Source organism: Pezoporus occidentalis, unplaced genomic scaffold, assembly GCF_034315485.1.
Source record: "Pezoporus occidentalis ecotype Australia unplaced genomic scaffold, CSIRO_AGI_Poc_V1 ctg913, whole genome shotgun sequence".
Classification (NCBI taxonomy): Eukaryota; Metazoa; Chordata; class Aves; order Psittaciformes; family Psittacidae; genus Pezoporus; species Pezoporus occidentalis.
Window position 1 is genome coordinate 1 of NW_026916277.1, and position 13,114 is coordinate 13,114.

Below are 13,114 nucleotides of genomic sequence, written 5' to 3' on the forward strand. Positions count from 1 at the left end.
TACATAATTTTAAACTTTCCTTATTTGACAGACTTTAAAAGTAGGAAGGTATATTCTTATTTTGAGTCATAACAAATCAAGCGTGGTTTTCACTGTAGGTCAATTTTTTATTTCTTTCATTTTGAAAATTCTGGCAGTAGCTGTTCAGAAACATTCCAAACCACAATAAGCAGTGCTGGAGGTCAGGACTGCGGTGCGTTTGCAGAGCTGTGTGTGAAGAGGAGCATCCTGACTGTGCTGTGCGTGGCCATGCACACCGAACAGGCCGGCTACCGTGAGCCGCAGGACCCAGCATGCTCTCTGCTGGCACTGGGCACTTGGGTAAGTTCATTTGGGAAACTGTTAGCAGGGCATCTGCACTGTAATGCTGATGTTTCGGGACCTTACTTCCTAGCTTTGATTACCCATACCAGTACCATCTAGTTCTCTGGGTTTTCTGCAGAAGCAGAGAAGAGAAGGCTGTGTGGAGACCTCATAGCAGACTTCCAGTACCTGAAGGGGGCCTATAGGGATGCTGGGGAGGGACTCTTCATTAGGGACTGTAGTGATAGGACAAGGGGTAACAGGTTAAAACTGAAACAGGGAAAGTTTAGATTGGATCTCAGGAGGAAATTCTTTCCTGTTAGGGTGGTGAGGCACTGGAATGGGTTGCCCAGGGAGGTTGTGAATGCTCCATCCCTGGCAGTGTTCAAGGCCAGGTTGGACGAGGCCTTGGGTGCCATAGTTTAGTGTGAGGTGTCCCTGCCCATGGCAGGGGGGTTGGAACTGAATGATCTTAAGGTCCTTTCCAACCCTAACTATTCTATGATTCTATGATTATTGCATCATAGAGCCCCATTATAGCCCCATAGAACCCCATTATTGCATCATACAGCCCATTATAGCCCCAAAGAACCCCATTATTGCCTCATAGAGCCCAATTATTCCCTCATAAACCCAGTTACTGCCTCACAGAGCCCCATTATTACCTCATAGAGCCCAATTATTGCCCCGTAGAGGCTCGTTATTGCATCATAGAGCCCCATTATTACCTCATAGAGCCCCATTTTTGCCTCATAGAGCCCCATTATTGCCTCATAGACCCCGATTATTGCCTCATAGAGCCCCATTATTACCTGATAGAGCCCCATTATTGTGTCATAGAGCCCCATTATAGCCCCATGGAGCCAAATTTTTATCTCATAGAGCCCCATTCTTCCCTCATAGAGCCCCATTATTGCGTCATAGAGCCCTATTATTGCCTCATAGAACCCCATTATTCTGTCATTGTGCCCCATTATTAACTCATAGAGCCCCATTATTGCCTCATAGAGCCCAATTATTGCCTCATAGAGCCCCATTATTGCATAATAGATCCCCATTATTGCCCCACAGAGCCTTATTATTGCCTCATAGAGCCCCATTATAACCCCATAGAGCCCCATTATTGCCTCACAGAGCCCCATTTTGCGTCATAGAGCTCCATTATTGCGTCATAGAACCCCCATTATTACCTCAGAGAGCTCCATTCTTGCCTCATAGAGCCCCATTATTTCCTCATAGAGCCCCATTAATGCCTCATAGAGTCACATTATTACCTTATAGAGCCCAATTATTGCCTTATAGAGCCCAGTTATTACCTCACAGAGCTCCATTTTTGCCTCATAGAGCCCCATTATTGCCGCATAGAGCCCCATTATAACCCAATAGAGCCTCATTATTGCCTCATAGAGCCCCATTATTGCCCCATAGAGCCCCATTATTGTGTCATAGTGCTCCATTATTGCCTCCTAGAGCCCCTTTATTGCCTCATAGAGCACCACTATAACCCCTCAGACCCCCATTATTGTGTCATAGAGCTCCATTATTGCATCATAGAACCCGCATTATTACCTCATAGAGCCCCATTATTGCCTCATAGAACCCCATTATTGCATCATAGAGCCCCATTATTACCTCATATAGCCCCATTATTACCTCATAGAGCCCAATTCTTCCCTCATAGAGCCCCATTATTGCGTCATAGAGCCCTATTATTGCCTCATAGAACCCCACGATTGCTTCATAGAGCCCCATTATTACCTCATAGAGCCCCATTATTGCCTCATAGTGTCCCATTATTTCATCATAGTGCCCCATTATAAACCCATAGGGCCCCATTATTGCCTCGTAGAGTCCTACTATAGCCCCATAGTGGCCCATTATTGCCTCATAGAGCCCCATTATTGCCACGTATAGCCCCATTATTGCATCTTTGAGCCCCATTATTACCTCATACAGCCCCATTATTGCCTCATAGAGCCCCAGTATAGCCTCATAGAGTCCCATTATTGCCTTATATTGCCCCATTAAAACCATATAGAGCCCCATTATTGCCTCATAGAGCCGCATTATTGGGTCATAGAGACCATTATTGTGCCACTGAGCCCCATTATTGCCTCATGGACCCCATTATAGCCTCATAGAGCCCCATTATTGCCTCATAGAGCCCCATTATTGCCTCATAGAGCCCCATTATTACCTCAGAGAGCCTTAATATTGTGTCATAGAGTCCCATTATTGCCTCATAGAGCCCCATTACTGCGTTATCGTGCCCCGTTATAACCCCATAGAGCCTCATTATTGCCTCTTAGAACCCCGTTGTTACATCATAGAGCCCCATTATTACCTCATAGAGCACCATTATTGCCTCATAGACCCCCATTATAGCCCCATAGAGCCCTATTATTGCATCATACAGCCCATTATAGCCCCATAGAACCCCATTATAGCCTCATAGAGCCCAATTATTGCCTGACAGTGCCCCATTATAGCCCCATAGAGCCCCATTATAGCCCCGTTGAACCTCATTATTGCCTCATAGATCCCCATTATAGCCTCATAGAGCCCCATTATAGCCTCAGAGTTCCCCATTATAGACCCATAGAGCCTCATTATTCCTTCATAGAGCCCCATTATAACCCCATAAAACCCCATTATTGTCTCATAGACCCCATTACAGCCTCGTAGAGCCCCATTATTCCCTCATAGAGCCTTATTATTACCTCATAGAGTCCCATTATTGCTTCATAGAGCCCCATTATTGCCTCGGAGAGCCCCATTATTGCCTCATAGACCCCAGTATAGCCTCAGACAGCCCATTATAGCCCCATAGAACCCCATATTGCCTCATAGAGCCCCATTATTGCCTCGTTCCCCTTTATAGCCCTATAGAGCCCCATTATAGCCTCAGAGAGCCCCATTATTGTCTCATAGACCCCATTATAGCCGCATAGAACCCCGTTATTGCGTCATAGTTCCCCTTTATAGCCCTATAGAGCCCCATTATAGCCCCATAGAACCTCATTTTTGCCCCATAGAGCCCTATTATTGCCTCATAGAGCCCCATTGTTGCCTCAGAGACCCCAGTATAGCCTCATAGAGCCCTATTATTGCCCCATACAGCCCCATTATACCTCATAGAGCCCTATTATTGCCTCATAGTTCCCCATTAAAGCCCCAGAGAGCCTCATTATTACCTCATAGATCCCCATTATAACCCCACAGAACCCCATTATTGCCTCATAGATGCCATTATAACCTTATAGAGCCTCATTATTGCCTCATAGACCCCATTATAGCCTCATAGAGGCCCAGTATTGCCTCATAGTGTCCCATTATTTCATCATAGTGCCCCATTATAACCCCATAGAGCCCCATAATTGCCTCATAGAGTCCTACTATAGCCCCATAGTGGCCCATTATTGCCTCATAGAGCCCCATTATTATTATTTGATGAGAAAATGAACATGTGCTGGCAATGTGAGCTTGCAGCCCAGAAAGCCAACTGTATCCTGGGCTGCATCAAAAGGAGCGTGACCAGCAGGTCGAAGGAGGTGATCCTGCCCCTCTACTCTGCTCTTGTGAGACCTCACCTGGAGCATTGTGTGCAGTTCTGGTGTCCTCAACATAAAAAGGACATGGAACTGTTGGAACAAGTCCAGAGGAGGCCACGAGGATGATCAGGGGACTGGAGCACCTCCTGTATGAAGACAGGCTGAGGAGGTTGGGGCTGTTCAGCCTGGAGAAGAGAAGGCTGCGTGGAGACCTCATAGCAGCTTCCAGTATCTGAAGGGGGCCTATAGGGATGCTGAGGAGGGACTCTTCATTAGGGACTGTAGTGGTGGCATGAGGGGTAATGGGTTAAAATTTAAACAGGGGAAGTTTAGACTGGATCTAAGGAGGAAATTCTTTCCTGTGAGGGTGGTGAGGCACTGGAATGGGTTGCCCAGGGAGGTTGTGAATGCTCCATCCGTGGCAGTGTTCAAGGCCATGTTGGACAGAGCCTTGGGTGATATGGTTTAGTGTGAGGTGTCCCTGCCAATGGCAGGGGGTTGGAACTGGATGATCTTCAGGTCCTTTCCAACCCTAACTATTCTATGATTCTATAAGTCAAAAATTTCATTGGACCTATTCGTGCACATTATATAGCTGAAACCTGTCAGGACCTCTGACATATTCACCCTCACATAAAAAACCCACTATACTGGATGAAACGCTACAAGCATTCATATGGGACATACCCTACCTAAGAAACATCAAGGAAAACCTACAGTACCATACGTGTCTGGCTTTAAACATTGCTAGAACAGGAACGAGCTGCAAGCAGTCTCTGAATCTAGAAATGACAGTAAATAGGATTGTGTGGAGGATGGGTGCAGCTTAGTCTCCACCACAGGCAGCGGCTGAGACATCATACAGATAATTGGACGCAGGCCTTGGGAGAGATAAAAATAAGAGAAAAGGAACCATCACTAAGGACAAGGAACTGGCTCTGAACAAAGATGGAACATGTAGACGCTGTGTTAGCAATAATATAATCATAAGATGCTGTGTTACCAATAATGTAATCAGTCTAGGATGCTGTGCTTGCAATAATGTAAGAATAGAATGCTGTGTTAACGATAATGTGATCATAGGACTAATGTGAGATAAGCCTGCGCTAAGAAAAAGAAATAATGTCATAATGTTGTGATTAATACTCTATATAGCAATAAGGGAACCAAAAATTGCAGTGCAGCACTTTCAGGGCTGGGGCAGGGTCTATAAGGCTTGAGCTGTATCTCAACAAAGGGTCTTCTCTCCGCCTCACAAGAGGAGTCCCTGTCATCTGTTGTTGCAGGATTGCTTTCGGTTTATGAGCTGGTAAGCCTGTTTCATAGAGCAGTTCACAGTGGCTGACAGTTAAAACATTGATTCATCCAGTAGTGCTTGTGCTACATGCCAAGAGGCATGGGGCCATGAAGGCTGATGAAACTAAAACACACCCAGAAAATAAATACAAAAAAAATTGTAACAGATGTTCATCTGATGTAGTTCCCCTTTAGAGAAGATGAGCAAGAGTTGGAGAAATAGTCCTAAGCCATTAGCATCGCTACAAGGGGGCATACTACAAAAGTAAGTAAAAATTCTCTAACTGGTTACTGAAACTATAGAAACAGTAACAATTATTGCGTTATAAAGCCCCATTATTGCCTCATAGACCCCATTATTGCCTCATAGACCCCCATTATTGCCTCATAGAGCCCCATTATTAAGTCATAGTGCCCCATTATAACCGCATAGAGCCACATTATTGACTCATAGAGCCCCATTATTACCTTGAAGAACCCCATTGTTGAGTTATAGAGCCCCATTATTGCATCATAGAGCCCCATTATAACCTCATAGACCCCCATTATTGCGTCATAGAGCACCATTATTGAGTTATAGAGCTGCATTATTGCGTCATAGAGCCCCATTGTTGCCTCATAGAGCCCCATTATTGCCTCATAGAGCCCCAGTACTGTGTCATAGAGCCCCTTTATAACCACATAGAGCCCCATTATTGCCTCATAGACCCCATAATAGCCTCATAGAGCCCCATTATTGCTTCATAGAGCCCCATGATTGCATCATAGAGCCCCATTATTACCTCGTAGATACCCATTATTGCATTCTAGAGCCCCATTATTGCCTCATAGAGCCCCTTTATACATAGATCCCCATTATATCCTCATAGAGCCCCATTATTGCCTCATAGAGCCCCATTATTGCCTCATAGACCCCCATTATTGCATCATAGTGCCCCATTATAGCCCCAAAGAGCCCCATTATTGCCTCATAGATGCTTATTATTGCGACATAGAGCCCCATTATTGCATTATAGAGCCCCATTATTGCTTCATAGAGCCCCATTATAACCACATAGAGCTCCATTATTGCCTCACAGACCCCATTATAGCCTTATAGAGCCCCATTACTACCTCATAGTGCCCCATTATTGTGTTATAGAGCCCCATTATTGCCTCATAGAGCCCCTTTATAAACAGATAAAGCCCCATTATTGCCCCCTGGAACACATTATTGCCTCCTAGAGCCCCATTATTGCCTCATAATGCCCCATTATAACCGCATAGAGCCCCATTATTGCCTCATAGAGCCCCATTATTACCTTGTAGAGCCCCATTATTGCATCATAGAGCCCCATTATTGCCTCATAGAGCCCCTTTTATAACCACATATAGCCCCATAATTGCCTCATAGAGCCCCATTATTACCTCATAGAGTCCCAGTATTGCATCATAGAGCCCCATTATTGCGTCATAGATCCCCACTATTGCCTCATAGAGAACCATTATAACCTCGTAGAGCCCCATTACTGCGTTATAGAGCCCCAGTATTGCCTCGTAGAGCCCCATTTTTGTGTCAAAGAGACCTATTATTGAGTCATAGAGCCCCATTATTGCCTCATAGAGAAACATTATTACCTCGTAGAGCCCCAATATTGCATTATAGAGCTGCATTATTGCCTCACAGAGCCGGATTATTGCCTCATAGAACCCCATTACTGAGTCGTAGAGCCCCTTTATAACCACATAGAGCCCCATTATAGCCTCATAGAGCCCCATTATTGCCTCATAGAGTCCCAGTATTGCCTCATAGAGCCCCATTATTGCATCATAGAGCCCCATTATTGCCTCATAGACCCCATTATTACTTCATAGAGCCCCATTATTGCATTACAGAGCCCCATTGTTTCATCATAGAGCCCCATTATTGCCTCATAGAGCCCCTTTATAATCACATAGAGCCCCATTATTGCATCATAGAGCCCCATTATTGCCTCATAGAGCCCCTTTATAATCACATAGACCCCATTATTGCATCATAGAGCCCCATTATTGCCTCATAGAGCTCCAGTATTTCGTCATAGATCCCCATTATGACCTTGTAGAGCCCCATTATTGCATCATAGAGCCCCATTATTGCCTCATAGAGCCCCTTTAGAACCACATAGAGCCCCATTATTGCCTCATAGACCCCATTATAGCCTCATAGAGCCCCATTATAGCCTCATAGACCCCATTATAGCCTCATAGAGCCCCATTATTGCCTCACAGAGCCCCATTATTGCTTCATAGAGCCCTATTATTGCCCCATAGACCTCATTATTACCTCATAGATCCCCATTATTGCGTCATAGATCCCCATTACTGCATCACAGAGCCCCATTATTGCCTCATAGAGCCCCATTATTGCATCAGAGAGCCCCTTTATACCCACATAGAGCCCCATTATTGCCTCATAGACCCCATTATAGCCTCATACAGCCAAATTATTAGCTCATAGAGCCCCATTTTGCATCATAGAGCCACATTATTTTGTCATTGAGCCCCATTATTGCCTCATAGAGGACAATTATTTCATCATAGCCATTATGACCTCATAGAGCCCCATTATTGCCTCATAGTGCCCCATTATAACTCCATAGAGCCCCATTATTGCCTTATAGAGCCCCACTATTGCCCCATGTGACCTGACAACCCCTTCACCCCCCCCAGGCACTGCTGAACCAACAGAGGAGGGGCTGGAGGGACTGGAGATACTGCGGGGAGGGGAGGGGCTTAGGAGAGGGTACGGACTTGGGGGATGGGCTTAGGAAGGGTGGGGCTTAGAGGGAGGAGCTTAGGAAAGGGGAGGGGCTTAAGAAATGGAGCTTTGGGAGGGGGTGGAGCTTAGGGAAGGGGCTGAGGGTGTGGCCCCAGGGCACTAGGGAAGGGGCGGGGCTACCGGTGGGTGGAGCCAACAGAGGGGTGAGGGTTGTTCTCACCCCCCCCGTTGTTCCATTGCAGGAAGGGGTACCCCAAAATCAGCCCTGACCTTGACCCTGACAATAATGATGCTCAGCCCCCTATGAAGACCCTCATCCAGGTAAATGGGTTGACTTGAGGGGCACATTTGGGGGTGCTTTAGGGCTTGGAGCTCCCCATTGCTGTGGGGTCCCCCCTCTGCACCCCCCAGGACTGCTGGGTGGATGTGGGGGGACTCTGGGACCTTGTCCCCTTCTTGGCCTCCCGCCTGCCCCCCCCACCCCTCTGCACCCCAAAACATCCCCCATGCACCCCAAAACATACTACCTGCTCCCTAAAACCACCCCCATGGACCCCAGAACCCCCATGACACCCCAAAACCACCCCCCTGCACTCCAAAACACACCTCTGCACTCCAAATCTACCCCCACTGCACCCCAAAACCAGTCCTCTGCACCCCAGAAAGCCCCCTGCACCCCAAAACAACCCCCCTCTGCACCTGGAAACACCCCCTCTGCACCCCAAAAGCACTCTATGGAGTCCCCCATGCACCCAAAACCCTCTCAAGGATGCCCCAAATGCATCCTGCAGCCCAGTTTCCTGCCCTGCACCCCAAAACTGCTCCTGGGCCCTCCCCCATGACCTTTTCCTCCCCACTCCTGAACCCCAGAACCCTTTAGGGACCCCCTCTATACTTTAAACCCCTCTGGGTTTCCTTCTGAAGTGGGTGCTGGCTGGGCTCATAGGGGTCCTTAAAGCCCCCCCAGATTCTCCCTAAACCCAGTGCTGGGGCCTTTTGGGGTGCCCCCAACCCCTCCATGGTCCCTGCAGCCCTTTTGGGGTCCCCACCCTCCCCTCCCCCCCAAAATGGGATCTGGACCCTTTTGGCCTCTCCAAACTCCCCTCAACGTTTGGCTTTGGGCCTCTCCTTGCCCCCCAGGTTGATGCTGGAGGCCGTGGGGCTCTCAGGGGCTCGGGGGACCCTGATCCAGCAGGGCCAGGAGCTACGGGGCAGCCCCATGGACTCCCCAGAAGCTGCCCTGGGGCCACTGAGGAGGCAGCTGCAGGAGGGGAAGCAGCGGCTGGTGGGTGGCAATGGGGGAATATGGGGATATGGGGATGGTCCTGATGGGTTGGGGGGGGTCTGGGAAGTGGAATTTGATGGTTATGGGGAGGGGTTGGGGTCCCTAAAGGGTCCCAGCACTGCTTTTTTGGAGGGATGAGGGATATTTGGGGGTCCTGGAGGAGGATTTTGGGTCTATAGGGGATGATATGGAGGAGTTTGGGGATTTAGGGGGGATTCTGGGGGTTCAGCGGTGCTGGGAGGGGGATCTGGGGGTTATGGATGGGTTTGGGGTTAAGGAAGAGGCTTGGGGGGGAATATGGGGCGATATTTAACTCTCCTCTGTCACTATCCCCCACTGCCTTTTGTCCTCCCACCAGGCACCATGGTGAGGACCCTTGCTCTGTATTCTCCATGTCCTCCTTTCCGGTACAGGCAGCCAGTCCCCATCAGCCTTCCCTTCCCAAGATCTCAGGTCCCCATCAGCCTTCCCTTCTCCAGGCTGGACAAGCCCAGCTCCCCCAGCCTCTCCCCACAGGCACCGTGATCCAGTCCCTGCCTGTCCTGAGGGCCCGTTGCTAAACCCACTCCTGCTTGCCAATAGCATTCCTGAACTGGGGATCTGAAACCTGGATGGAGATCCCAGATCATCCCTTCCCTTGTTCTCCTGCCGTGCTCCTGCTCATACAGCCTGCAATGCTGCTGTCCTCCCTTGCTGCCTCCTGTCCAGCTCCTGCCCACCCAGACCTTTCCCATGGGCTGTTCTCAGCCAGGCAGCCCCAGCCTGTGCCATTGCAGGGCAGTTCCCTGCAGGGACCCCTGTGTCCCCTGCTCTCCTCCCCAGGACTCCCTGAGAGCTCTGCAGCTCCCCCATGCCATCTCATATCCCCACACCAGCACAACAGCCCCAGGCCTTGGGCTCCCCAAGAGCTCTTCCTGCTCCAGGCACAGAGCAGCCATCCCAGAGCTGGAGCAGACAGAAAGCTGCTTTCATTCCCCTTCATTCCTGACATGTGAGGACATATCACAGAGAAGAAGTTGCTGCAGGATCATTTATTTCCCTTAAATACAATCAGAGACCAGAGTGACACAAAGTCTGTGGGTCACACAACACGAGTGGCAACTTAATTAGGAGATGAAACCTGACATTTCTATGAAGACAACATCATCACAAATTGAAATAGGAAAACAAATGTAAAGCAGGAAAGACAGACATGGCCTGTCATGACCTACACTGGAAGCCCTTTCCAGGGTAAAGCAAGCAGCGTATATCTGCTGAAACACATCTGGTCACCAGCTTCCTCACAGCATCCTTGAGCTCCTGGTTCCTCAGGCTGTAGATGAGGGGGTTCACTGCTGGAGGCACCACCGAGTACAGCACTGACACCACCAGATCCAGGGATGGGGAGGAGATGGAGGGGGGCTTCAGGTAGGCAAAGACAGAAGTGTTGACAAAGAGGGAAAGCACGGCCAGGTGAGGGAGGCACGTGGAAAAGGCTTTGTGGCGTCCCTGCTCAGAGGGCATCCTCAGCACGGCCCTGAAGATCTGCACATAGGACCCCACAATGAAAACAAAACAGCCAACAGCAATCAGGACACCAACCACAAGAAGCCCAACTTCCCTGAGGTAGGAGTGTGAGCAGGAGAGCTTGAGGATCTGGGGGATTTCACAGAAGAACTGCTCCACAGCATTGCCTCGGCACAGGGGCAGTGAAAATGTATTGGCTGTGTGCAGCAGAGCAGTGAGAAAGCCACTGCCCCAGGCAGCTGCTGCCATGTGGACACAAGCTCTGCTGCCCAGGAGGGTCCCATAGTGCAGGGGCTTGCAGATGGCCACGTAGCGGTCGTAGGACATGACAGTGAGGAGAAAATACTCTGCTGAGATGAAAAAGACAACAAAAAAGAGCTGTGCAGCACAGCCTGCGTAGGAGATGGCCCTGGTGTCCCAGAGGGAATTGGCCATGGATTTGGGGACAGTGGTGGAGATGCAGCCCAGGTCCAGCAGGGAGAGGTTGAGGAGGAAGAAGTACCTGGGGGTGTGGAGGCGCTGGTCGCAGGCTGTGCTGGTGATGATGAGGCCGTTGCCCAGGAGCGCAGCCAGGGAGATGCCCAGGAAGAGCCAGAAGTGGCAGAGCTGCAGCTCCCGCGTGTGTGCGAATGGCAGGAGGAGGAACTGGGTGATGGAGCTGCCGTTGGACATCTGCTGCCTCTGGGCATGGGGCAGTGTCAGAGGAGAAAAAGGCAGTGACAGGTTAGGACAGGAGGGATGTCAGATACAGAAGTTCAGTTTACACATTCACAACTGAGCACATATTAGCAGGAGAGGAGAGGTTCTGTGTCATCGCCAGTCATGTCATTACACTGCTGAGGCTTCTTCCTAGGTACAATCAGAAGAGCATTGCATCAGGCAAAAAGTCTCAGTTCTTTGCAGAACCAAGAGAGCTGCAGTGTCCATCAGTCCTCTCCCACTTGCCCTGTGCTCAAACTTGCACTGCCTGTAAGGTGCCTTCACACACAAATTGATCTTAAGAACTCCCACAAACACCTGTCCTGTGCTGAGACCAGGGGAGAACGGTTTCAAAGGACAGTCCACAGAGCTCTCACGGGGAGAAGCAAAGGGCTGTGTGCAGCAGAGCACGGCCAGCAGCCACCTCCAGTGGCAGACCGCAAGAGAGCTGCCTGAACACACCCTCCCCAGGGCTGGGCTGCACTTTCCCCCACTCCCTGCCCATCCATATCTCTGCTGCCTGGAGCTGTCCCTGCCAGGAGCTGCTGCTCTGTGCCCAGCTCTGCTCCCTCTCAGTGCTCCCAGAGCCCATGCCATGGGCTGTGTGCTCAGCTCTGCCCTGCACACCCCTGCCTGTGCAGGGGCTCAGGAGCAGCTCACACAAGCCCTCACAAGACTCTCGGTGCCTCCCCCAAAGCAGAGAAGTAAATTCCCAGCTCCCACTGCCCAACCTGCCCACCAAGAGGGAAAAACATCAAAGCTCAGCATCCTTCCCTATCAGGTAAATGATGCCTCAGTGTCTTTCAGAGGGACCCTCTGAAGAAGTGCTCAGAGTGACGGCAGATTGGAGCAGTGTCACCCACCCAGCACTTCCCTTCCCTGCCAGGGGTTTCTCCTTTCCCCTCAGCTCCCCCCGAGCTCCATGGGGAGCTCCCGGGCAGGCCGAGTGCTGACCCTGGCAGGCAGCAGAGTCCCTGCCCCTGCACACAGCCTTTGGGCTGCAGGGACCCTGCTGCAAGGGCAGCGCTGGGCACCCCTGGCTGCACACACACATTCACACCCTGCAGCCAGCCCCGGGACAAGGGACCTGCCTTGTCCTGTCCCTGCATGGTGCAGGGGGAAGCCCTGCTCTGCAGCACATCCTCCTCCTTATCTACACAGAGAGAAACTGCAGCTGCATTGCCCTGCACCCAGTGCCTTACCACAAACAGGGCTGGGAAGGTTTCTCCTTCAGAAGGTTCCTCCTCCTCCTCCTCAGCATCCTCCACTGCCAAGTGCCTTTAAGCTCCCTGTGTCTCGCAGGTCTCCCCTCGGTCCCAGCTCAGCAGCAGAGGCCCAGCCCAAGGTGGCTCTGCCTCTGCCCCACTGGGCTCCTTCCAGGGCTCCCTGGGGCTCCAGGGAAACACCATGGGAAACAGCCTGATGATACAAAGATTTAAGGCTAAAAATCTTTGTTTCTTACAATCAATCAATTAATTTGAAAATGGCCCTTTGAGAACATCGAATCCAACCATTAACCTATCTCTGGCAAGTCCACACACTGAGCATGAGAACATCTCTGGTGGGATACCCTGGTTGGATGGTCAGCAACAGCAACTGGGGCTTTAAAGTTGAATTTTACATCCTACCTTAATTTCACTAATTTATATCCTATTCTGTTTGTTGTTAAACATTCTGCTATACATTAGAGCATAGAAATCAGCTGAACAAGTTATGTTGATGCAGAAACCTGTC

At 49.9% G+C, this 13,114-nt stretch overlaps 1 protein-coding gene across 1 annotated transcript; it reads right to left on the reverse strand.

Annotated features, from left to right (window-relative positions):
* Window positions 1-10,301: 10,301 nt before the first annotated feature.
* On the reverse strand, window positions 10,302-11,741 carry LOC134156932 (olfactory receptor 14C36-like). The gene has a single exon (XM_062605358.1). The coding sequence runs from the start codon at window positions 11,351-11,353 to the stop codon at window positions 10,376-10,378; it is 978 nt and encodes a 325-aa protein (XP_062461342.1). The 5' UTR covers window positions 11,354-11,741; the 3' UTR covers window positions 10,302-10,375.
* Window positions 11,742-13,114: the final 1,373 nt, after the last annotated feature.